This window comes from Dasypus novemcinctus, chromosome 11 (genome assembly GCF_030445035.2).
Source record: "Dasypus novemcinctus isolate mDasNov1 chromosome 11, mDasNov1.1.hap2, whole genome shotgun sequence".
Lineage (NCBI taxonomy): Eukaryota > Metazoa > Chordata > Mammalia > Cingulata > Dasypodidae > Dasypus > Dasypus novemcinctus.
In genome coordinates this window covers 123774148-123800595 of record NC_080683.1, presented here as the reverse complement: position 1 = coordinate 123800595, position 26448 = coordinate 123774148, and the positions used below count along the sequence as shown (strand labels likewise).

Sequence of the window (26448 nt, the reverse complement as noted above, 5' to 3'; positions counted from 1 at the left end):
GCACGAGGCAAACACAAGGAGCAACATAAATGCTCAGGATGGGTACGTGCGCAGCGGTGGAATGGAACAAGGCAGGTCACCAGGGGCGGCTGAGTGAGGCCTGGACCGGCCCTGCGGGGTTTGCCTCGGCGGCCCCGTTATCACTCACCACCCAAGAGACAGGGTGACAGGGCAGGTGCCCCCACCTTCCCCAAACATGGGTGCTCCACAGCCCTCACTGCGAGGCTCCGCCTGGGTGGGTCCAGCCAGGGGCAGACAGGAGCAGCGAGGGTGGGGGGCGTCTCCCTGGGGGGGTGTCTGCTCGTCAGTCTCAGAGTTCAGGGTGGGGGGAAGTTGGGGGAGGTGGCAGCAGCTGGAGGGAAGCTGGGAAGTTGACGAACGTCCATTTTAGAAGAAGGCCACTTCCAGCTTCGGTGACCTCGTGGCACAGCAAGGCTGCAGAGTTACAGGAGCGGCGGGTAGAGTCCTGGCTTTTTTAGACAGGGTGAAGAGACCACACACGCACGGCTGTGTTTACTGGCAGGATGGTGCCGTTCTCAAGGCAAAGTTAGAATTCGTTCTTTCAGAGGTTGGTGAATGCATTTTACCTCCTCAGTTGCAGATCAAGTCCTGCATCTTATACAGCGAGTTCTGGATGCAGAACACGACGGGGCTGGCAAGGAGGAGGGTCCCGAGGGAACCAGCACCCCTCATTCCTGGAGACTTGCTTTGCACAAATCAGACGAGCCCAAGGAGCCCTGACACGGCCTGCTGTGCACACGGCCAGGGAAAGAAGCGGCACCTGTGATTTCATCCCACCTGCGGGGAGAGCCCTGGGCTGAGGCCGCCCGAGCCTCGCAGGGGAAGGTGCACGCACAGCAGGCGCCCGACACCCGGCCAGACCCGACGGCGGTCGTGAAGACGAAGTGACGCAGGGGGGCCACACCCCCGAAAACCCTTGGAAATCGATGCTATACATTTGATCGATGTCGCTGGACTGGAAAACTCAACTTTACTCAGTTATCCTAAAACAGTTTTATTTGAAAAACTATACAGCTTAATGTAGTAACTGATTTTTTATTATATGTAGGAATTAAATATGTGCCTCCAAGAAAATTAACTGAATTGTGTGATTTAACCAGCCGGCGCGTGTAAGGTTGGAAGGGAGCCTGTCCGCTGCTCGGCCCCGGGAGCTGGCGGGGCCGCCCGCTCAGGTGGTACACAGCGGGTGGGCGCTGTGCTCGCGCTGAAGTGGACACAGCCCACGCGGACTGGACGGTTTTAAAGAAAACCCAACCAGCAGAGCTGCCGGACACTGGCGGTCACAGGAAGAGGGCAGCTGTGCCGCGCCCAGGCCTGCGCAAACACCTGACTGACGGCCTCTCTGCACGGCGCAGCCGAAGCCCGAGGCCTTGGTCTTACCTGGGCCCCAGTAGCACCTGGCCTGAGCTCCTGAGCGCAGGTGCCGAGAGCGCGCAGAGCAGCGGTTCCCCGTGGCTGTGAGGACAACGAGCCCGCGTCTGGGTCCCGGCTAAATCCATCCAAGAGAGAACCGGCACTGAGCCAAGGGCCCGGCACACGCTGCCTCACACCATCAGCTCCCGAGCAGAAGGAAAGCGTGCCGGCCGCGGGCCGTGGGTCGGGCAGGGTGTGGGCGGCGGCCGAGGCTGTGCTGTGGCGTCCTGCGTCAGAGACCCCGGCCCAGGGCTGCCACGTTTTCCCATCAACGTTGGCCTTGCCAACCGCCCTGTTCCTGGGCTGTAGAAGTCTGCTTGTATGGGGTCCCACTGTGCCCTGCTGGATTTTCTGTTTTTTTTTTAAATTTACTTGTAATTGCCAGGTGTTGGAGAAGAGGGGGAGTTTTAAAGCATGACCTTGGGGGGTTCTGAAGCATGACCCTGGGGAGTTCTGAAGCATGACCTCACTGTATCATTCCAACTGAGGTCTTAAATGTACAACAGATGACAGGCACAGAGCTCGGACGGGGCCAGTTATTAAGGCACGTCACCGCGCTGCACAGGCAGTGCCTTACGCTGTCTGTAGCTTCAGCACCCATTTTGCTGCTTGGCGCACGTGAGGACTCAACAAATAGAGCGGGCAAATGAACGAATGAAAAAGGAAGGAAGGGAGGGACTGGTACCACCGCTATAAAGGCAAAGCCTCACACATGAGGAACTAGAACGGGGAAACCTAGGTGGAACTGGAAGACTTTGAGAACACGAGCGCTCCCGCAAATCAACCCCGAAGACACCGCGGCGCCTGTCAGCTCCAATCTGCGCACTGGGTGTCCAGGGCCGCGAAAGCCCAGTGGACCCAGGAGAAAGCCACACAACGCAAACATCGGATCACGCACCTTAATTTTGCTTCCTTATTTATTGATCACGGAACAGTCAAACGTTGACAGCCTTCAGAGGTAATTAGTCTCGTGGTTAAACATCTGTAATCGCCTATTAGCCTTGGCTAAGCTCATAAAGGCAGATATGTCTGTGGGTTTGGCCTTTCCAAAAGTAGCTGTTTTCCTCTATTGCACCAAGAAATAAATCACCTTCTTTCAGCCTACAGACTCATGTCTCATCCTCTATAAATTCTCAAAAATACTGTTGCTTCAATAACTTTATGCAATTTCCCAAGGGTTCTCAGTTAGCTTGGAAGCCACCAGTAAACTGAAATAATAAAGGTAACTGATGGCCTTCAGTCTTGGAGAGCCTCAACACAGTACATGGGAAAAAAAACACAAAACACAGCGCTGGAGTAGCTGAAGTCAGAACTATACCAGGACATCCAGGCCCTGGTTCAAGAGCACATCTAACAGCTGCTGCTCACAGGACACCTAGTACACGGACAACACCCGGTGCGCCATGCACTCGGGGTCCACATGCGATCAGGGCGAGGAGCGCCTGGCCCGGGACCTGGTTCTGCGCATAGCTGCAGGAGGCGCCCGCACATGCCCGAGAAGAGCCCAGCGTGCCGGCGAATGGAGGGACCCAGGGATGGGGCGAGCTCAGGCGCCCGCTTACACGCATCTTACACTCTTCAAGCTCTGAAATAATCGATAATTCAGAGTTAAAAGTCTCTGCCTCGGTTTTTAAAAAGAGGAACTACTCCACTTGGTAATCCCTAGATGTCCTAAATTAGCACTGGGAGCCTGGGTCACATTACCCCGTCTCCTTGCCCAGCACTGGGTCGTCCAACACGAGTAATTCAGACGCTCCCGCGAGAGGAGAGGAGCTGTAGCACAAGTACCAGGCCCTCCTCTTTCGATGGGGGAAATTTCAGGGAACCAAAAGTTTTGCCTAATGTTAGTATTGAGCCAAGCAAGGGTGGATTTGGGATTGATTTTATGTACTTTAAAGATGGAAGGCAAGAGTTCCTCAAAGTATAAGAAGGTGTTTTTTTTTTAAATGTTACTAAGACAATTAAAGATCTTAGGTAGCAGAAAATCAGAAAAAAATATAATCTTTAGAATTTAAGGGACAAAACTAAAAGAAAACATAATAAACTGTCAGTACGCTAAAAACGTGGCTGTGGAAATTTAATTTAAAATTTATATTTGGTTTAGAGCCACATTCTAACATGATGGAAGAGTTCTATGACCCCTTAGATAAAAAGGGTCAGGACGCGCCGGTGAACTGGAGGCAGCTGCAAGCACAGCCAGGCCCAGTGCAGTGAGAGGGAGATGTCTGGGCAGGGCGGTCCCAGGCCCCTGGGTGCTGCCCCCCACCCTTCCAAGGACGACTGCACAGACCCTGAGGGCGGGGGGGTGCTGAGGGCTGCCCAGGCGGGGGCTGCGCGGCTGCAGGTTGGGGGCTGCAGGCTGTCGAGAGGGGCACAGGCTCTGTGGCTTCCTGTGCCCGCAGCGGGGTGGGTGGGCTGCAGGGACCTCGCCGTCCTTTGACCTCACCTCCCCTCGGCTGCCGCCCTGAACAGGGGCCCTGCCCTTCAAGCACCCCAGCCCAGGTGAGCACACACAGGTGAGGGCGCACCTGCCGGGAAGAACACGAGGCGGAGGAAGGTGGTCTCCAGGGCTGGGCGCACTGCGCAGGGCGGCCAGGTGCACAGCGGGAGACGTGGTTTCCAAGGAAGGGTCAGGTAAATAGGGGATCAGTGGCCTCTGAAGGGGATTTCCAGGAAGGGAGGCGCTGGCCCAAGACCAGCGCATCTGGAGGCAGGCCAGGCTGCGCCAGCGGGAGGTGAGGGCTCGCAGGTGGGTAGGCCTCCCCAGGTCCTCCCTGGGCACCAGCCATGGCCGCCAGTCCCGCGGGAGGAGCAGAGCTGAAAACCCCCTCGGCGGGAGGGGAGAGGGGCGCCCCGGTCCCCTGTGCGCAGGGAGCGAAACGCGCGCTGCTCTCCCTTAGGCTGAAGCGAATGCCCACCCGGCACATAGGAGCACACGTTCCCCGCACTGGATGGGCCCGGCGTGTGCACCTTAGTCAGGCAGTGTGTCTGAGCGTGGCCCGGGCCCCCGGAGTCAGACGCCCTGGGCTCCACTCTGGCCTGACCACTCGTTCAGGCCACATGGGAAAACCACTAGAGTGGATGAGCTGCAGGTTCTTAAAACTGCAGGTGCCTCAGCGCACGGTATTGTGAAGGCAAAGCGAGGCAACGCAGTACTTACCGACGTACCTGGGCATCGTGACAGCTTGAGACAGGAATTAGTATATTATCACATTTGTACTAGCACATCCCCCGAAACCTTGCTCTCAAGTCTATTGAGGTTTCTTTCTTGGAGCCTCTTAGCCTGCTTTGTTCTCAGAGTAACGTGCGAAGCTTTTGTGCCAACGTTTATAATAACTGATTTTAGGAAAGCCTGTACTTCCGGGTCCTTGACAAGCTGGCAGGTGGACTAAGTGACACACTATGGTGTCACCTCCAGACCTGGAAGGAAGCATCGCCTCCAGTGAGGACGGAACGGTGAGGGAAGCCCCACGCCCCTCCCCAGCATGTGCTGCCCTATGCCGCCTTCGCACAGCTCACGGGGCGCAGCGACCGCAGACGGGGGTGGGCGCTCCAGTAACGCCCACCCACGGGGTCTGGCTCGCTCGGGGTGGCCCACGGCAACAGCGACAAGGAAGGCGGCGGGAAGCCGAGAACATTCCAGAACCTGGCATGGAGAAACTCACATCTGGGCCCCGGGCTGGCCCTGGGGCCTCCAACATGGTCTCCTGGAGAGAGAAGCCCACCCCCCACCCAGCAAGGGACCCGCTCGGTCCAGACCCACAGGCGAAGGTGCCTGGAAGCATCCTCGCTGCTCCCCGGAGCTGCCAGCCGGGCCCCCCAGCCAGCTGCGCCCCCGTCGCCCCCCGCCCGCTCCTAATCACTGTCCTGGCCCGGCTCTCTCCATGCAGGGGACCCTCCCACCGCCCCATCTGCAGCTCCTCGACCTGCCCCTCCACAGACCTCGCCCTCCACCCTCTCTTGAAGGAGAGACGGTGACACCAAAGGTGCCCTCAGTGCCCCTGCACTGCGCTGTGGGGTCCTCCCTGCCTGAAGAGCGCCTGGCAGGTGTCAGGTCAGGGCCCACCTGGAGAACAGCGACCTCACTACCCTTAGCCTGCCCACCTGGCCTAAGGGGTGGGGCAAGCACCGCGTCGGAGCTCGCAGCGTGGACAGCGATGGAAAGCAGCGTGGCCTTGAGGAGGAGGGCTCGGCCAGCAGCCAGGACCACCTGGGGGACGGCCCAGACCACCTGGGGGACGTGCCCTGAGCAGCTGCAGTCCCAGCACAAAACCACCCACCAGCTCGGCTCCCCCTACCCTCGCCCCAGCACACGCGGCCACCTGCATGCTCGCTCCTTCCAGAGCCCTGATGTCACAGCGCTTCGCGTCCTTCTATCCCATCACTAACATGAACCCACAGAACACGGGCAGAGGAATAATTAATAGAAAGGAAAAGAGGAAAGCGTAAGGAGGAAAGATGACTTTTTGAACTTGGTGACTTTAAATCTCTTACTCTCTGTTCACATATCCTACACCCCCCCCCTCCCCGGTTCTTCCTTGTTCTCTCTCAGAGCTATTTCCCAATTGCATTCTCTTTTTACGTGGAGAGAGGAATTTTACCCACATGGTAATTTTTAGTAATTTGGTCACAAGGGTTCAAAACAAAATAAATTTCAGGTATTATCATTTTGCATTAAAGCAACGTATTCCATAGATGAAAACTTCCTTTAGAAAAGTGTATGTGTGAGTTTGTCATTTCAAATAGAGGATCGATCAGAATTCTAATATCACATGAAAATGCATGTATTTCAAATGGGAACTTGCATTACGTGAGAAAAATAAAAACATAAAACAAGTGGCCATGTAATATACAGAAAATGGATATTAAAGGATATTAGGTGAATGAATGAAAAGAGAATACAGGAAAGAATTTAAATAATACAAGGATCTAATAATTAGAATGTTGACTGATAACATTTCTGCATATCTATTTGCTTATTAGTTTAAAGGTACAAATTTGCATAGGAACAGGAATTTGAGCAGAGTTCAAAATGTAATTCAAAAAAAGGTCTGAGTTCAGAAAAACTATATCGAATGATTTTTAATCATAGCATTTTCATTTAAGACAAATTTTTTCTATTTTCTCATTACCATGATTCTTTATTTTTTTCACTTCCATTTAATATAATCAGGACAGCTTGGAATTTTTTTTTATGGATTCTTCAACTTCTTTTTTTTAAACCTGGAGCAAAAATATCCCCTGCTTTAATATACTAATATTTTTAAAATTATTGGAATGTTAGGTAAGCTTCATGACACTTATATTACTAAGCTTTAGATTCCCGTATATACACAAAAAGTTTAGTTAAATATGAAGAGACAAGCTAATTTGGGGGGAGCGGGGGAGTGGAAGTAAGGCATTCCATTCAGACAAAATGCCTAAATACCGACATTTAAAACCAGGGAGGGAAAACCCTGTGGTACCTGGTTCCACTTAGACATGGACTTGGAATTTTGTTTCAGAGCACTCACTCCACCAAACCAAAATGAAGGTGACAAAGGCGTCCACACCCGCGGCCACCTTACCCGGCAGTGGTCGTGCTGGAGCTGCAGGGCCGGGACGTCCCCTCCGATGGGCATCTGCTGCTTGAGCTCCTCATCCTTCATGTCCAGCCACCTGACCAGCTCTTCCAAATGTGCCAGCAGCCCGTTCCACTTCTCCGCGCTGGCCTCCAAGTGGGCTCTGCGAGACAGAGGGCAGTGAGACCTGCGCTCACAAACCACCGCCTCCCTTCCACCGTGTGCTCACGTCCAAAGAGGCCGACTCTTTGTAAGAAGTATTTCCTCCAAGACAGTTATTTTGTGTAACCTACAACACTCACACATATTGATACATCGACCAATATGCAATCACGTACCTGCACACCACAAAGGCATGCGGCTTGCAAGCAGGATGCCCAGGATATAATGCAGACTTACAAAAGAAAGGTCCAGTATGTTATGTATTGGATATGTGCATATGTAAATATAATTTCTCTCATTTCATCTACAAATATGGAGAGAGGCAGAAAATGGAAAAGGAATAAATCATGTGCATATACAAAGTACAGGAAGATAAATAGCAAATGTGGCTCACCCGAAGGCTCTGCTCCACCTCCACCCACCACGCCAGGGACCAAAGCTCCACCTCGAGGGGCCCGCTCCACCTCCACCGCCCAGTCAACCAATCAGATTAAACACTTGATATTTATGTTTGTATACTATTTGAATATTAACAATAGGTTTCTATTATTTTTCTAATTAAGAACATTTTTTTAGGAAAGGAGATCACTAATGCCTTGATTTCCCTTGTAAATAAATTACAGAAGCAGAACATCACTGATTTTTACCTCAAAAAGGTGGGAAAAAATAAGGCATTGCCTGGAGAAAACTACTACGTTTAAGGACAACTGATGTCCAGTAAGAAATGTCCATTATGATCAAAGAACACCTGGGAAAATCACTGATCGCAGTAATTTATATTCTGATTTTAAGGTGAGCTCTGTTTCAATAATAATTTCTTTTTTTTAGCACAGAAAAGTGCCTTCATGATTCCTGAATCATGAGCTTCATAATCAGAGAAAGATGTTTAGAGAATACAGTTCTATATGGTTAGGTGTCCAGTAACAGCAAAAGCTGCTGAGAGCAGGGTGCGGACAGCAAGGCGGCCCTGCTAGTGCCTTGCCAGGGCGCTGGGGAGGGCCCACTGTCCCACTCGCCTGCCACGGCTGGACTTGAGAGGTGGATCCACGGACACAGCTCGGACTCAAGGACTCGGCCTGGCTCACGCCTGTGGCTGCCCCGGGGGCACTGGGTTGGCCAGCGCCCTTGGGTGGCCGTGGCCCTTTGATGCAGAGGGCAAGGGTGACAGAGACAACGCCAGCCCTGCCGCAAAACAGCTTCCAGAGAGGAGAGGCTGCCGAAGGCCCAGGAGGGCGCACGTGGGGGCGCCCAGGTGTGGAAGCCTGTGAGCCACGGGCTCACCCGAGGGGCCTGCTCCAGCTCCACCACCCGCGCCACGGAGCCACGGGCTCACCTCAAGGGGCCTGCTCCACCTCCACCACCCGTGCCAGGAGCCACGGGCTCACCCGAGGGGCCTGCTCCAGCTCCACCACTGGTGCCAGGAGCCACGGGCTCACCCGAGGGGCCTGCTCCAGCTCCACCACTGGTGCCAGGAGCCACGGGCTCACCCGAGGGGCCTGCTCCAGCTCCACCACCCGCGCCACGGAGCCACGGGCTCACCCGAGGGGCCTGCTCCACCTCCACCACCCGTGCCAGGAGCCACGGGCTCACCCGAGGGGCCTGCTCCAGCTCCACCACTGGTGCCAGGAGCCACGGGCTCACCCGAGGGGCCTGCTCCACCCCCACCACCGGTGCCAGGAGCCACGGGCTCACCTCAAGGGGCCTGCTCCACCTCCACCACCCGCGCCAGGAGCCACGGGCTCACCCGAGGGGCCTGCTCCACCTCCACCACCCGCGCCACGGAGCCACGGGCTCACCTCAAGGGGCCTGCTCCACCTCCACCACCCGCGCCAGGAGCCACGGGCTCACCCGAGGGGCCTGCTCCAGCTCCACCACCCGCGCCACGGAGCCACGGGCTCACCCGAGGGGCCTGCTCCAGCTCCACCACCCGTGCCAGGAGCCACGGGCTCACCCGAGGGGCCTGCTCCAGCTCCACCACCCGTGCCACGGAGCCACGGGCTCACCCGAGGGGCCTGCTCCACCTCCACCACCCGTGCCAGGAGCCACGGGCTCACCCGAGGGGCCTGCTCCAGCTCCACCACCCGTGCCACGGAGCCACGGGCTCACCCGAGGGGCCTGCTCCACCCCCACCACCGGTGCTAGGAGCCACGGGCTCACCCGAGGGGCCTGCTCCACCTCCACCACCCGCGCCAGGAGCCACGGGCTCACCCGAGGGGCCTGCTCCAGCTCCACCACCCGTGCCATGGAGCCACGGGCTCACCCTAGGGGCCTGCTCCACCTCCACCACCCGCGCCAGGAGCCACGGGCTCACCCGAGGGGCCTGCTCCAGCTCCACCACCCGCGCCACGGAGCCACGGGCTCACCCTAGGGGCCTGCTCCACCTCCACCACCCGCGCCAGGAGCCACGGGCTCACCCGAGGGGCCTGCTCCAGCTCCACCACCCGCGCCACGGAGCCACGGGCTCACCCGAGGGGCCTGCTCCACCTCTACCACCCGTGCCAGGAGCCACGGGCTCACCCGAGGGGCCTGCTCCAGCTCCACCACCCGCGCCACGGAGCCACGGGCTCACCCGAGGGGCCTGCTCCAGCTCCACCACTGGTGCCAGGAGCCACGGGCTCACCCGAGGGGCCTGCTCCAGCTCCACCACCCGCGCCACGGAGCCACGGGCTCACCCGAGGGGCCTGCTCCAGCTCCACCACCCGCACCACGGAGCCACGGGCTCACCCGAGGGGCCTGCTCTACCTCCACCACCCGCGCCACGGAGCCACGGGCATACCCGAGGGGCCTGCTCCAGCTCCACCACCCGCGCCACGGAGCCATGGGCTCACCCGAGGGGCCTGCTCCAGCTCCACCACCCGTGCCAGGAGCCACGGGCTCACCCGAGGGGCCTGCTCCAGCTCCACCACCCGTGCCAGGAGCCACGGGCTCACCCGAGGGGCCTGCTCCAGCTCCACCACTGGTGCCAGGAGCCACGGGCTCACCCGAGGGGCCTGCTCCAGCTCCACTACTGGTGCCAGGAGCCACGGGCTCACCCGAGGGGCCTGCTCCAGCTCCACCACCCGTGCCAGGAGCCACAGGCTCACCCGAGGGGCCTGCTCCAGCTCCACCACCCGTGCCAGGAGCCACGGGCTCACCCCGAGGGGCCTGCTCCAGCTCCACCACCCGTGCCACGGAGCCACGGGCTCACCCGAGGGGCCTGCTCCAGCTCCACCACTGGTGCCAGGAGCCACGGGCTCACCCGAGGGGCCTGCTCCAGCTCCACCACCCGCGCCACGGAGCCACGGGCTCACCCGAGGGGCCTGGTCCACCTCCACCACCCGTGCCAGGAGCCACGGGCTCACCCGAGGGGCCTGGTCCACCTCCACCACCCGTGCCAGGAGCCACGGGCTCACCTGGTCAGCCGCTGCCCACCAACCCTCTCTCCCGACACCTGCCCTAGCCAGGCCTCTGAGTGCTGACAGCTCAGCCATAGTGAATTCCAGCAACAATTCCCTCTTTGATAACAAGGAGTACTCCTGGCAATTAATTTCACCAATATCGCTTATAAGTTCAGAAGGTTTTGGAAAAACAACTAAAAATCTGTTCATCTCTAATTCATAAAACCATTGTAGTCTATCAACCAATATTCTTGGCTAAAAGAAAAAACAAAAAACAACCTGGAGCTGTGCTTATCTTAAGATAGCATGAACTGGAGAAACCATCTCACAGAAAAGGCCAGTTTTCTGCAACCCAGCCACAGTTAACATGGCCAGCTGACAATTCAAAACAAACGGCTCAAACCCCAAAATTCTATCTCATTCAAAAATGTAAACTGATAAAAAAAAACAGTCTGTAAGTACAGAGGGCAGCCCACGACGTTCTAGGACTGTCTGCGAGCTGTGTGATTAAAACGTGCATTTTACCCTCCGGCCTCCTCTCCTGGTCCACTGAACCCTGACCTCACTTGACAAGCCCCAGGCTCAGCGAGGCCCCCCTCAGCTTGGGCTCCAGCCTCTCTGGGTTCATATTGATTAATTCTAGGCCAAAATACGTAATTGCTTTTCCCTGATAAACAGTAATTTCACTTGTCACAGAGCAGAACTAATCAATTTCAATTATATTAACTGAAAACGCTCTCTGCAGTGACAAACCATTTTTCAACAAGTCCATTTGACTCCTGTTGCAGTTTCTTTCCAATATTTTAAACCCAAGAGAAAATGACAGCTGGGGTTCAGAAGTCCTCAGCCACTGGGCAGCACTGAGGGCCTGTGTGCAAAACCCTCTGTGCACACACCTGCCCGCGGGATCCAAATTACTTGACCCTGTTTCTTCCATGCCTGCAGTTGAACCCTTCAGCCATAGCTACACCATGCATCACATTCCTTAGGAATCCAGCCACCCACACCTGTGCTGAAAGCACACCAACGGATTTTCCCATACAATGAACTCTTTCGACTGCACAGAGACGATGAAACTGATCATTTAGGCTTAGACACTAAAGGCATGAAAAGGACACTATCGGGAAGAAATCAGCCCTAGAAGGACTCTCCATGGCAATGAAGGCAACAATTTCTAGGAGACTCGGAAGTGACTTTGAAATAAAAACGGTGGCGCTGGCATGTGTGCCGCTCTGCGCCATTCCTTTCCCATAATAAAAAGCAAGCTGATGGGGAGCAGATGTGGCTCAGGCGACTGAGCTCCCGCCTACCACACAGGAGGTCCCTGGTGGTTCCTGGTTCCTCCTAAAGACGACAGTGAGCTGGCGTGCTGGGCAGGCACAGAAAGCTGGCACAACGAGAGATGACACGACAAAAGCCACAAGAGGAAAGACATAATGAGACACAACAAAGCAGGGAGCAGAGGTTCCCGGTGCTTCCTCAAGAGAAATGAGCAAGACAGTGAACTGATGCAATGGGCAGGTGCAGTGAGCTGGCACAACGAGAGACAACGCAGTAAGAGACAAAAGAGGAAAATCATAATGAAAGGCATAACAAAAGCACAGAATGGAGGTAGCCCAAATGATTAGGGGCCTCCCTCCCACATAGGAGGTCTCAGGTTTGGTTCTCAGTGCCTCCTAAAGACACTGTTCACAGCAAGTGCAAACAATGAGGGCGTGGGGAGAAATAAATAAATAAAATAAATCTTTTTAAAAAGAGCACTGATCTGGCAGAGGCCTGCCTGGCAAACCTGTCCTGGATATTCTTCAACTGAGGATTAACTACGTGCTCAGTGGTTTATACCATATGTGCAAATAAACGCATGCTTCCATAGTGGCCCTCAGTATTCTCGTTTCTGTCGAATTCTTTCATCTTTCAAGACGAAGCATTTTCTTGGGCAATGGGTTGATTGCTTTGTAAGGAGAAACCTTGGGTTTGCATGTGGTGTAGGAGTACATTCTCATTTCTACTTAAACATGTTAAGGCATTCGTTTCCCAGGACTATTGAAAAACCACCAGTCATCGGCCTTGTTTTCAGCATCTCCGCACAAACCACAGCTCTACTGACCACACACCGTAGGCACGAGGCACCTTTTTCTCCTGACTTCTCAACTGCTCTAGTTCATTCCTTGGGTACTTAATTATGCACAGAGTGACAGAAACTTCCCCTAAATGCACTGTCCACCTGGGATGATGTCTAGAGAACCTGATTTGCCTCTTTAAAATGGAACTTCTTTTACAACTCTCCAAACATTTTTAAGTGACCAGTTATTAAAAAAAGAAAATGGAGCAAGGCATCAATAGACAAAAAACCCAAGAAAACAGCACCTCATCATTTAAAGATGACAAAGCAACTCTGGGGGAAATTACGTATTAGCATGTCTTAAGTCACCAAGAGCCTGTAACTCTCAGGGATAATTTGAAGGAGAAGCGGCCGTGAGAACGAAGAGCCTGCGCAGGGCACAGTGGTGAGAGCTGGGACGCGGCCCAGCGCGAGCTCGTTCCACCGCGCCGTTTTCATCGTGGGCAGGGCCTCGGGGGGCAGGTGGGAGCCGTCCACACGTGGGATTTGGGAAGTAGGTCCACCAGAGAAAACAGGGACCCAAATTGGGTGGGGCCTGCACAGAGTCAAACGCGACTTGGCGTTCTAAGTGCAAATACAATTCCTTTCGGTTTATGGTGACAAGAACAACATCCTAGCCATAATGAAAGCAAACGCCTCAGTCAGTGCAGGCAGCGCGGCACGTTTAAGGGAGTTGCCTGTCCCTTCCTACGAGGAGGGAAGAGCCAGCCCAGGCCCAGTCTGCCTGCACAGAGAACCCCAGAGCTGGCTTTCCACACGGCAGCCAGCAGCGAGATGTGCCGATGGAGATGGAGAGTAATCAGGTAACAGGGTGACTAAAATGGGAAAGAAGTCTCACCGGCCACGTTTCAAGTGCCACCAGCCACCATGGCTGAGGAGCTGGGCACTGCAGGTCTAGAACATTCTCACTGCAGAACGTTCTAACGGAAAGCCCAGCACCAGAGAAGAAAGGGAAAGGGAAGAATCTTCCTCTGCGGGGCAGAGGAAAAATGGGAATTTTAGGAGTTTTACAGTGGGGCTAGAAAACCTACCAGTAAGGCAAAAGGGGTGTCAGTGAGGCTGGACGGGGCGGGGACGTCGATGTAACTGGTGGTGTTGAAGGTTCCTCTTCTCTAAGGGCATTTAAAAAGGTGCCCTGAGTATTTAAGGGCTCATAAAAGAAAGGGAAGACGGAATTTTATCTTTGAACTGTTTTCATTAGATTTGACAATTTCACTGGCCTTTGAAACCCTCCATTAATAAGGATCTATATTAAACATCATTAAGCTGCTAACTGGATATTTAATTAATAATTGAAATTTAATTTAAAAAAAGGTAATGTGAAAATTTAAGCCATACCTTTCACAGTCCTGAATTTATTAGATTGCCTGTTCATATTCTTTCAGGGAATGTAAAATATCATCAGAATTCCCAAGAACCTGTCTTCTAGCCAAAGCCTCAATCACTAGCTCACTTCTCTTCTCTTATATATACACTCTAAGTGAACTATAACTTTATGTATTGTTTTTAGATTGCAAAGGAATTATGTGGTATGTTAGGTTTCAGTATTAAAAGGATTTAATAATGTTTCTCCTAAAAGATTACAAAGTCACAAGGTTTTGAGCTGCATCTCATTACAATAACTACCCCATGGCCACACAGGGCGACACCTGTAAGGCATCCAGACAGGCTCTGGCACAGGCAAGGCTCAATAAATATCAGATGTTGTTATGATTTTTGGCAGCCATTCTCTTTTCTATAAATGATGATAAATTAGAGCAAATGCTCCCTGCCATGAGAAAATTGACTTGGCGCTATTAATGCACAATTTGGAATATTATGTACTCCAAGTAGCAGAAGCAGCAGCCATCAGATGCCCTCATTCTCAGTAAAAAAATGAAGCTAAGGCACTACAGAGAGGGAGGTTTGGGAGAAGTTTGGGGGCTAGAGAGAACCAGAAATATTTTGAAATGGGCATGCTGAAGAATATGGTAAAAATCCATTTGGAATCACAACCCCAATTGGGTGCACAAAGTGCCAAAGTACAGCACCCGAAATGGCATTTCTTACTTCCTAGAGCAGCACTAGGCAGTCCAGGATCAAGAGCAAAGGATACCAGGGTGTGGTCATCTGTGGTGAGGAGATGGGAAAAGTGGACCGACGAAGTTCAAGCAGAACAGGAAATTCAAGGTCCCGGTCTGCCTGGAGCGGCCGGCGATGGACTCCAAGCTGAAAAGTGGGGCTGACTGAGTCTGAAAACAGGAAGAGTTTAGGAACTAAACAGGAAGAGGAGGACAGGCAGATCAGAAAGAAGGGAAAGTGAGGAGAACACTAAGAATCCCACAGCCGAAAATATTAGAGGACGTGCTGGGTTTAGCAACCAAGCTGGACTATTATAGACCAGTTGTATATACTGGATAAAGTGATACGGTTAGAAAGTAGAACACGGAAGGTGCTGGAACAACAAGCTAGTCAAGGAAGACATCCCTGTGGGAAAGTCCAGACTGTTAGGTGAAGGGCAGCTGCCCTCCTGGTGATGTCCTGAACGATTCTGACCCGATGCCCTCAGACCATGTGGCAGATGCATGTGGTCAGGTGGAAGGTGCTAGAATAAGAAGGGAGCTGTTTGCCCTTGGTCTCCTGGACACTGGCCATCTCAGGGATGCCAAAGGACATCGAAGGTTGAGTCCCACCTACAGACGGGTCGATGGGCCCCAAAATAGAGTCGGGATAAAGGCTCATATGGAAAAAACATAAAGAAACTGGGAAGTCACAATGTGGATATCGACACCAAGGATGATCACGAGGAAAGGCTGGAGCATAGAAGGTAAACCAGACGCCCAAATCAATGTGTCAGGGAGAAGGGTGTCCACAGATGAAGAGCGAGCAGGGTCACTTCCAAGGACATGCTGCTGAGACAGAGCAGTGGTGCTTAGCAGCAGTGGAGCAAGGGGTCTCTCCCCTCGCCCTAGGGAGGCCAGGGCATGGGGCGTGCCGTGCAAGGGCTGGCTTGGACTGGTGTATGGTGCCCGCACCAGCAAGTAAATCTTCTGGAGATTCCCACTGGCCACTAGGCGACTGAAATGGGAAAATCAGTCGCTATTGAAGAGCTTCAAGGGAAATGACAGACTGGTAGACGAGTTGAGAGAAATGGGAAAGATGCAGGGAGGGAATCGGTTCACAGCAGAAGCCAGGGTCACGCTGCTTGAAGGGAATGAGGTGGGCATGGGGGAGCAGGGCCCCAGCAGCCTTCCAGGAGCCTGAGGGGAGAGGCTGGAGGTGGAACGAGGTGGGCATGGGGGAGCAGGGCGCCAGCAGCAGCCTTCCAGGAGCCTGAGGGCAGAGGCTGGAGGTGGAACGAGGTGGGCACGGGGGAGCAGGGCGCTGGCAGCCTTGCAGGAGCCTGAGGGCAGAGGCTGGAGGTGGAACGAGGTGGGCACGGGGGAGCAGGGCGCCAGCAGCCTTGCAGGAGCCTGAGGGCAGAGGCTGAAGGTGGAACGAGGTGGGCATGGGGGAGCAGGGCGCCAGCAGCCTTGCAGGAGCCTGAGGGCAGAGGATGGAGGTGGAACAGGTGGGCACAGGGGAGCAGGGCACCGGCAGCCTTGCAGGAGCCTGAGGGCAGAGGCTGGAGGTAGAACGAGGTAGGCACGGGGGAGCAGGGCGCTGGCAGCCTTGCAGGAGTCTGAGGGCAGAGGCTGGAGGTGGAACGAGGTGGGCACGGGGGAGCAGGGCACCAGCAGCCTTGCAGGAGCCTGAGGACAGAGGCTGGAGGTGGGCTGCCTCGGGCCTGCGAGTGGGAACACTGCCTTCCTTGGGGGCTCCTCTCGCTGGCACACCCCAGGTCTCCTGTCCAGCCCTTCTCTGACTCAGCCCCTGGACGGGTGGGCGGGGACTGAGGGTGAAAATCCGGGGGGGACGGGCTGGATGTGCTCAGCCCAGCCTGCCCCCTCCTGAGGACAGCCTCCCGCACCAAGCTCTTCCGCTCTTCCCGTGGCTCTCCCACGTGCGGGCTCTTCCGTGGGCTCCCCCACGCGAGACCACCCCGCCCGTGGTAAGGCTCCTCCCTCCAGGGTTGGCAACAGCCCCCTCAGCCCCCACCGAGAAGAACGGCCGGCAATTACGGAGAGTTAACTAAGTGCTTCCTTCTCAGGAGTCCACGTGGGCTAATTAAACCACTGTCACAACACTGCGTGGCGGTCATTTCCCATCTTGTGCGGTGAGGAAACTGAGGCACCGGGAGGTGAAGTCACCGGCCAGCCCTCTGTGCTCAGAGCCTCTACTCCACGGAGCGCGTTCCGTGTCGCCAAGGGGGGCCCGCAGGTGGGCCCACTGCTGAGAAACCACGGGCCCTCGGCACGCCGTAAATACCCCAGCAGTAACGCGCAGTCTAAGGGCACTCGCCTCGCCCATCTCCAGGAGGTGGGGATGAAGAGAGAACCATCCACGTCTCTAGCTAAACCCACCGACGCCAGAGCAAAACCTGGGCAGGCTGGCGGGGTCAGCGCCGCCCCGCCCTCCCGCTCTTAGGAGCGCGGGGTGCTGCCACGCGTCGCCATCATACATGCCGTGTTCTCCCCCGCCCGGGTGTCTCGCTCGCCACGCCCGGGCCAGGCTTCCTCCAGAGTCCGCGAGCGTGGATCTGGCCGCGGCCCCGAGAGTCCCAGAGGCCCTCTCCAAAGCCGGCGGGGGGCCCGGCATGCGCAGCCCTGGGCGTCCACACCTCTCTCCACCTCTCCTCTAGCCTCGCCGAGACACCCCCCCAAATTCAATTCCCAGCAGACGGGACTCGACCTGCTCCCAGCACACAGGCCCCTGCGGGCCGCTAGCCTTCTGCCTGTCCAGCGCCCAGCCCCCCGGGAGCGACCACCGCCTGGCACCGCGCAGGCGGGAAGCCCCTCCCCGAGGAAGCCCCGGGGAGCCTGCCCCTCCTTTGGCCCCTCCTAGCCTGGAAGGGCAGTGGCCCGAGGTGCGGCCACGCCCACGTGGTCAGCAAGGCCCCAACAGAGTGCGTCCTCCTTCAAGCTCCAAGGAAATGCCTGCCGCCCCTGAGGTGGGTAACAGGGCGACGCATTATTTTAATTCATTACCAATTTTACTGGAATGGTCTGAAATAACACATCTCAATGCAGAAGAAGTCCAGCGGCACAAGCTCATTCTCTCACTCCCAGAAGTAAGGATTTCTTTACTAGATCGTGTCCTGACTTTAGCTCATCTGTTCTTCCTTGCGAGGTTAAAAGTATGTAGGTTCAGGGAGTAACTACCCAGGGGACGCGCTTTCTGTCGGTAGCTCTCCACCTGGAATGCTCTGTTTACAATGCAGGCTTTCTTTAAATTCTACTTCGTAAAACTCGCATCATCCAAACCCACAAAACTCAAACACCGCACGTACAATCCTGTACCTTTTAGCTTATTAGCTTTGCTAGATGCTGCATTTCTTGGTGTTAACATTTTAAATCTTTTTATTTACGTTTAGGCAGCACAAGTTGCAAACCACTGGGATCAGGTCAGTTGAAAATCCAAGTCTTAAACAAGCACAAGTCTCTCTCCCTGTGCAATACTCTCTGATTCTCCTCTCATCATTAGTTAGAGAAGCTGGTCAACGCTGAAATAACTCCCTACACGGTCTTAATACTGAGGCTTCCAGAGCCATCTGTGCCACCCCCATCCCCGAGTGTAGAGAGAACCGCAAGCCCCTCTACAAGACCTAGACGAATAGAAACCTCTCAGGACAACTCATCAGAATGAAATTTTTAAAAAATCATTTACAATATGTCATCACTGAAGGTTTCCGCTCTCTCTGAAGTAGTTCTATGAAACCCAGAAACCAGGTGAAGCAGGTCCACTGAGCCCCTTTATATATGAAAATATAAACTAGATGTTCCACTGAATGAGCTTTATATAGATGAAGGAACAACAAATTACCCTAATCCATCTTCATTAACTCCTTGTGGATTATATTTTGATTTCTCAAATGTGAAAACTAAGACTCAGGCTAACTAACTTGCCAAGATCAGAGAAAAAAGTCACGATTAAGTTTGAGTACTCTCGGTACGTCAGACAGCTCTGCGCGGTGGAAGGAGCCAGCCCAGGCACACAGCCCGAGCCTCGCTCCACGGACGAGCTCGGGACCCTCCCACCAGTACCCCTCCTCGGGAGCTCTGCTCAACCTGCGCTTCCTCCAGGCTCCCCTAAGCCTGCATCCAGTTAGGACCTGCCCGCCATCTACACAAAATGGTCCCCAAACGTTCTTGACCCAACAGCACTAAGCACCCGGCACTCCGGGTAAGGGGCCCGGGTCCCCCAGCTCATCCTCATTTTGTCTCTCTCTCCAAATGCATATGTGCTCACCCATTTTCCATCTCAGTGCGTGAAGTGGTATTTAATTTCTACACATACATCTTAAAATTAGATGCAAGACAGCATGATGAAGCAAAACTTGGACAGATTCATTGCCAAGAGTCAGAAAGACCTAGAACCAAATCCCGGCTTGGCACTCGACAGCACACAAACTTGGCACGTTGCTTATCATCAAGCCTCTGTTTATCGACAGAAAAGAGGGATTTTACCATTCAGCCCACCAGGATTTGCTGAGTACCCAATGAACATATGAGAAGCTCCTAACGCAGTACTTGGTCAGGGTAAACGCCCAGTAATTAGCAGGTGTTGGCAACATTCTTATCGTTATTAGGTTGAAAATAGGAGATGCAAATCTGTGAATAGTAAGCACCAGTGGGAAGAGGGCACTGAACACACACCAGCTAAAACTACAACTTTAAAAGCTGCTTGTGTGTTTGAGCCTTAAACTATTCCGTAAACATCGATGGCAAGGCTGCCCTGCTCTCCCTGACGTGTGAGACGCTCACGCTCACACACGGATCTCGTCCGGCATCGACAGCTGACCTGATGCTGGCGGATTTCGCCCTCAGGTCGTTCCACCTCTGGTTCATGTCGTCCAGCCTGTGCTGCAGCACAGCGGCCTCTTCCGAGCTGCCCAGGGCCTTCACCATCTTCTGCCTGTTTCCGTCGATGCTCTTAAATATGTCGTTGTGGGCATCGATTTCCGCCTGGATATCCTAAAAAGAAAAGCCAGGGGTTAATGCAAAGGTCAGGTACCCCGTCAGTACCGCGCGGGCTTTCCCTACAGCGCTTTGTTGACCGAGAGTCCACAGATGGGTCAGTTTACAGCAGAACAGCTGATTTCACCTTCAGCGGAAACAAATGCGAGTGTTTCCACAATTTTTACATTAAAACCAACAGTCTTTAAATCTTCGATGCATTGATCTGTTAATTCCTAAGAGGAGAGTGGATTACAATCTGCATTTCATGCATCAGTTCAATAGATGTTTCAGATTCAAGGAGCAATTTTTGAAATTACATACAACTGTTGTCTCCAAATAATAGCCAGAGTCTTGCTCCCATCTTAAGACCCCACCTCATCCAGTTAGGCCACACATTATCTTAAAACAACATCTTCAAGGGGTGCTCTTTACACTGGGCTCACACCCATGGGAAAGCAGGTTGACAGTGTGTGCTTGTCGGGCTATATAATAATTCAACCTAAAATATCACCCAAGGGGCTCTGGCATCGGTGTGTGGGAAGTGGCCTTTTCATGAGCTTCAGGGCCAGGACATCCTGTTAGAATTTCTGGTGGCATCTGTGATGTCTAAGGGGGTCAGACCTGGAAGTCAGGAAGTGAACACAAAGCCTGATGGGCAGCTCCACAAGACCCAGGCTTGCAAGCCAGAGGACACTGGACCTTGGGGACGAAGCCAAGTCAGGCCCACCTGCAGGTGTCACCCGCGTGCACCAGGATTAGGGTTTCCATGAACAGACACCTGGAGACTGCCCAACCCACGGGGCAGGAGGGGACCGGGCCAGACACGCGTTCAGCCTCTCCGGGTAGGAAAACTCATGCTCACAACCAGCAATCTCGTTCTACGCCCGCTCTGGGAGGCTTCCAGTAGAAATTCTCAGTGAAAAGGGAAAAGGAAAAGTTCTGCCAGCCGTCTTGGGTGTCATAGAACAACAGAGTTCTATCCCATAGGCTACAGCTCTCCTAGGTTTGTGTCCTGAAACGCATTTTAAGACATCTCAAGGGATGTATTAAGAGGTCAGCAGACCAGGTTGACAGTATTTTCATCTGACACCACACAGAGGTGTGACACCCGTCTTTCACAAAAAGCTCGGTGGCACAGTGAGCAAGGCCCTGTGCTCTCCACCGCCAAGGAGAGCCCAGCCGCAAGCGCCCGCCGGGTCCCCACACAGCTTCCCAGGGTGCCACATCTGAGACGGCGAGGCACCTTCCAACCACGGCATCTGAGGTGGGTAGCCTGCATCCTTTCACATGAAAGAGAAGTGGAGATAAAGAAGTGCAGTTAAGAGCCATGAAGAATTTTCTAAGTTCACAGACGCATTTGACAACACCAGGAAATCTGCATACCCAGAGCCCATCACACAAGGCATGCCTTTTCCAACCTGTGAGTCAAACAGGCTGGAACCTGGCAGTGACTGGGCGCGGGCACTGCCTACGTCTTAGGAGCATTCCCAGCGAGTACCCTGTGGACTGTAGCTTTCAGCACCAGGAAGCCCCTTCCAGGCACAAACAGCATCAAAAGTCAGGGAGAAAGTGGGCAACCAGAAAGGGATCAAAGAAAGGAAACCACGTGTATTGTTTTTTTGTTTTGTTTTGTTTTTTGTTTTTGTCTTTATTTATTTTTTTAATATTATATTAAAAAAATATGAGGTTCCCATATACCCCCCACCCCCCTCACCCCACTCCTCCCCCCATAACAAAAATCTCCTCCATCACCATGAGACATTCATTGCACTTGGTGAATACATCTCTGAGCACCGCTGCACCTCACGGTCAATGGTCCACACCATAGCCCACACTCTCCCACAGTCCACCCAGTGGGCTATGGGAGGACCTACAGTGTCTGGCAACTGTCCCTGCAGCATCACCCAGGACAACTCCAAGTCCCAAAAACACCCCCACATCATATCTCTTCCTCCCACTCCCTACCCCCAGCAGCCACCATGGCCACTTTCTCCACACCAATGTCACATTTTCTTCGATTACTAATCACAATAGTTCATGAATAGAATATCAGTATTGTTTTATTTAACATTTGGGGCATTTTTATTTGACAAATAGGCCAAGAGTTCCTGCAGAGATAAAACAATCTTAGTATTTCTCCTGCATCCTCTGCAGTCCCTCATACATGGAAGGAGTCAAATATAAAGTGGACAGACAGATGTTGGATGGATGGATGGATGTGTAGGTAGATGGGTAGATGGATGGACACATGGACAGACAGGCAGACTGAGAGATGAGAGGGGGTGACAGAGATGTCCACAGGCAGGAATGGACAGATGAGTAAGTTCACCTAAACTGCCTGGGGTATTAGCTGGAGTGCCAGGAAACACCCGAGAACTGAAGAGCTGGACGTTTTGCTCCATCTCTTCATTTAAAAAACCTAAAACCCCTATGAGCCGCCCCACAAAGGCCTCATAAGCTTCCCACTGGGAACTGAGAACTAAACGGGGTCAAGGTGCCAGCATGGGGGCCGTGGGGTGAGGACCCAGCGCAATGAGGGGTGCTGTGAGACTCCAGAGCCCAGGGTGCCGGCCGACGGGGAGACCCGCCCGGCTAGCGCCCCCGTTAGTCCCGAAAGCCCTCTGAACACTAACGGTCCCGAAAGGTAATCCCCCTCGAGGACCAGCAGAGCTCTTCCCGGCGTTTCCCACGAGAGGTCCTGTGCACGGATGTGAAACCGGCAGAAGCGGCACGTGACGGCTTCGAGACGCATCTGCACGCGATGTGCGCGCTGGGGAAGGTTAAGGCGCGCCGGGGTGGCAGAGCGTGAGCGTCTGTCTCTAAGTCGAACACCATCAAGAGCACTAGATGCTAACTTCCAGAACAGCCTCCAGAAGAGGAAAACTGCTAGAAAAACCTTCCAGAGGATGCAAGTTTCCAGAACAGGCACCACTCTGGGCTCATCCATCTGCCTTCTTGTAAACAGTGCCCGCCACCCAGATCACAGTAGACATCACGAAGAATGGAAAAGATATACTTATTTAGTTATTTTAAGGACCCTTAAAAATAACAATTTTGTCTTTAACTGGGTATTTCTTCAATGATATGACCCACAGAGATATTAGATGCAAACACTTCATAATGGGTATCATCTACATTTTTTAAAGCTTTGTTTTGAAATACCTTCAAACTTACAGGGCAGCTACAAATAACACAAACCCCATACAGAGGGCTCAGCAGAGCCCTAGACATGCAGGTCCACCAATTTTAACATCCGTCACATTGCTATATCCTTCTCTCCATCCATTCATCTATCAATCCTCTTTCAGAACACTTGAGTACACTGTGTATACATCATCCTCCTTGAACACAATACTTCCACACACATTTCCTAAGAACTAGGACATTCACTTATGTAACCATCTCCAGGGCAGTTAAATTCAAGAAAATTCACGTTGATATAAATTATATTCCAATTTCTTCATGTCCCCATAATGACCCTCTGAGTCTTTTCTCCTCCCGTCTGATCCCATCCAGGGTCGTGCATTGCCTTTCATTGTCATTGTCCCCTTAGTTGCTCTTAGTTATCCCTGAGCTTGCATAATTGCCAAGTTTTTCTGTAGTTACCATGAGGCTTAAATTTAACCTCCTAAATATCTAATGACCTCATCTGCTTAGGTACTAACCACAGTGTTAGTACCACATGTTCTTGTACCTCTGTCCCCTCACTTTTATGATGTTCCTGCCACAAATGGCATGTTTATACACCATGAGCCTAAAACCACTCTTTAGCATTACAGTGTATGCATTTGCCTTTCAGATTGTGTAGGAAGTAAAAAGAGGAGTTACAAGCCAAAAATATAAGAGCACCGGCATTTACATTTACCCCTGTCCTTCCCTGCTGGAGATTCATGTGGCTTCTATCTGCTTTCCTTTCCTTTTAACCCACAGAACACTCTAGCATCTCCTACAGAGCCCATCTAGTGGAGAAAACACCCTCAGTTTTGTTTAACTGGAAATGTCTTAATCACCTCATTTCTGAAAGAGTTTTACCAAATATAGAATTCTTCAGCACCTTAAATACGTTATCCCACTGCCTTCTTGCCTCCATGGTTTCCGATGAGAAATAGGCACTCAATCTTCTTGAGGCTCCCTTGTACGTGACACACTGCTTCTAATCTTGTGGCTTTCCAAACGTTCTCGTCTCTGGCATTCGACAGTTTGGCGATAACATGGTGCAGTGTGGGTCTATGTGGGGTTATCGTCTTGACAGTTCATTGAGCAGCTTAGATGTATTTATCAGTCTTTCATTAAATTTAGAACAGTTTTCGTCACTATTTGTCTTACCATTCTCTCTGCCTCTTCTTTCTTTCGTATCCTTTGGGGTCACTTTCCTTACCCTTTCCTCTTTCTGAACCTCAGACTGGATGATTTCATTTGTCTTATCTTCTACTTCCACAGTTCTTTCTTCTGTCAGCTCTAATCTGCGGTTGAGAACCTCCAGGGAATTAATTCCTGTTCATGTGGTCTTCACCTCCATTTGCTTCCTTTTCATCCTTTTCCTCTCTCAATTGATACTCTTTGTGCTCATCTATTATTTTGTGATTTCCTTTAGCCCTCTGAACATATTTAGTACAATTTTTAAAGTCTTTGTCTGTTATGTACCAGGTCTCCTCAGTGATGGTCCCTAATGCTTTAATCTTCTCCTTTGCTCGGGCCAGCTTGTCCTATTTCTTTGTATGTTTTGTAATATTTTTTTGAAACTTGGACATTTTGATATTTTAGTGTGTTATCACTGGAATTTAGATTTCAGGTGTCTGTTCCTTAAGCTCACATCCTGCTCATGTTAGGACAGAGTTTTCCTTGATTGCCAGGAGCTAATCAATGGAAGGGGAAGAGGAGGAGGAGGAGGAGGAGGAGGAGGAAGAGGGAGGAGAGAGAGGAGGGGGATTAGGGGGAGGAGGGGGGGAAACCCCTTTCTGAGTCTTTGCAAATTATCTGTGCCAAGTGCTGCCCGAGCACGTGCTCTTCTCCTCCAGGGCTGTCCGTGCAGGTGCTCTCCTCCAGGGCTGCCCGTGCATGTGCTCTTCTCCTCCAGGGCTGCCCGTGCAGCTGCTCTCCTCAGGGGTTGCCCGAGCAGGTGCTCTCCTCCAGGGCTGCCCGTGCAGGTGCTCTCCTCGGGGGCTGCCCGTGCACCTCAGGGAACAGCTCCAGGCCATGGCAGGGGCCTCCCTGGCTGCTTCCGCACGTGCACCTTGTCTTGGGCATTCCTGTGGACCCACGTCATGGTTGCAAATGTCCCTCTTCTACCATTGCCTCTCGGTCCTGGGCGCGTCCCTGCGCGTCCTCCAGCTGCAGTCCCCGGCCCGGGGAACACGACCCGACCGCACGCCCTCAACGCTCTGCACGGAGCCCAGGAGCCGCTTCCACTCGCACGGCAGGTCTGCGACAGCGAGTCCCACAGGCCCCACTGGACAGAACGGGCCAGTCAGAATGACAGACGTGCTGCAGGACAAGCACAAGGGCTCCATGCTCCCTCCGGTGAGGACGGGGTCTGCGCTGGGAGCACAGCGCGCCCGCCAAGCGGGGAGGGGCGGGGACGGGCCGTCAGGGCAATCCTGCTGCTTCTAAGCGGCCCGTGTCTTGATTGGGGCTCAGCCCTGTTGCGGCACCCCTTTAACTGCTTCCAGAAGCTTCTGCCACTTTTGCTGCTGTCAACGCTTCTGTGGGAGGAGGGCCGAGCCCTGGGCGTCCCTCCCTGTCCTGATGCTCCAGACCTTTGCTTTCTTTATACTGCTCTAGACTACGGAGGGTCTCTAACTACGAAAGCAAAGTCGTTTCCTCAGATTGCAACAGGCAGGAGGGCTCGACCCCTGCTAGGAAACCGAGATTCAGCCCAGGACCCCCGGAAGCCCTCCGCAGCTGCACCCGAGCCGCTCGTCCTCGCAGCCTCCTGCCAGAGCTGTGGTTTACTTTCTTGCGCGTTTACTTAACCCGGCGGCCGCAGCAGGGCTTGCGCTGGGGCGTTCTGACCCCTTCCTGGGTGAAGGGGTGAGGGGAGAGCCGGCTTCCTCCAGGGCCCAGGCGCAGGCGACACGAACCGGTTCACTGTCAGGGAAAGAAATCCCCTGCTCTCTGCAAAGGCTACCCTGGAATTCCTGCCGAGTCCAGGACTGAGGGGAGAGGGGCTCGTTAGGATGAGGCCAGGGCCTCGGGATTCAAAATGAGCACTCAGAGTTTGTTCAACAGTCAGATGTTCCTTCCCCGAAAGATAACACAATAACCAGGCAGCGTCACCAAAGGCCGCTGCACTGTCGTTTTCATCCTGCGTAAACATGTTTATGATACGGTGAGGCTCCTGGGAGGGTGAATAATCACAATTCTTCCCGTCAATGTATTATTTCAACTAGTTATTCAATTAAATATTCTACATATCCATTTTCTTTCAACAGCTAATGTGGATTTTACTCTGTATTGACCACTATAGAATCAAATATTGACAGACAATAGGAAGTGGGATCCCCTGGCCTTCAGAAGCGCTCATAAAGAGGAAACAGCACCTGACGCTCTGCTCCCGTTCTCCACGATCCTAAGTTCACGCGCGGCAACAGTGAAGAAACCAGGTAGCAAGCACACAAGTAACTGAATTCTCAAGATAATTTGAACAAACCAACTTGGAATGATAAAGAATAAAGAATCAAGAAACAAACTACCTTTTCAACCCCAATCTAAAAAACTATACTATAAACAAAAATACCTTTCAAAACAACAAAAAT

General features: G+C 53.1%; 1 protein-coding gene across 7 annotated transcripts in view; it reads right to left on the bottom strand.

Annotated features, from left to right (window-relative positions):
- Positions 1-26448, bottom strand: part of UTRN (utrophin) — a 437542-nt gene that overhangs the window by 101133 nt on the left and 309961 nt on the right. For all 7 annotated transcript variants that reach the window (XM_071218696.1, XM_058307593.2, XM_058307595.2 and 4 more), the window contains 2 exons: positions 19536-19708; positions 7002-7158 (listed from right to left, as the gene is read on the bottom strand). In XM_071218696.1, the coding sequence (XP_071074797.1) occupies positions 7002-7158; positions 19536-19708 (330 nt within the window). The remainder of the gene's footprint in view (positions 1-7001; positions 7159-19535; positions 19709-26448) is intronic.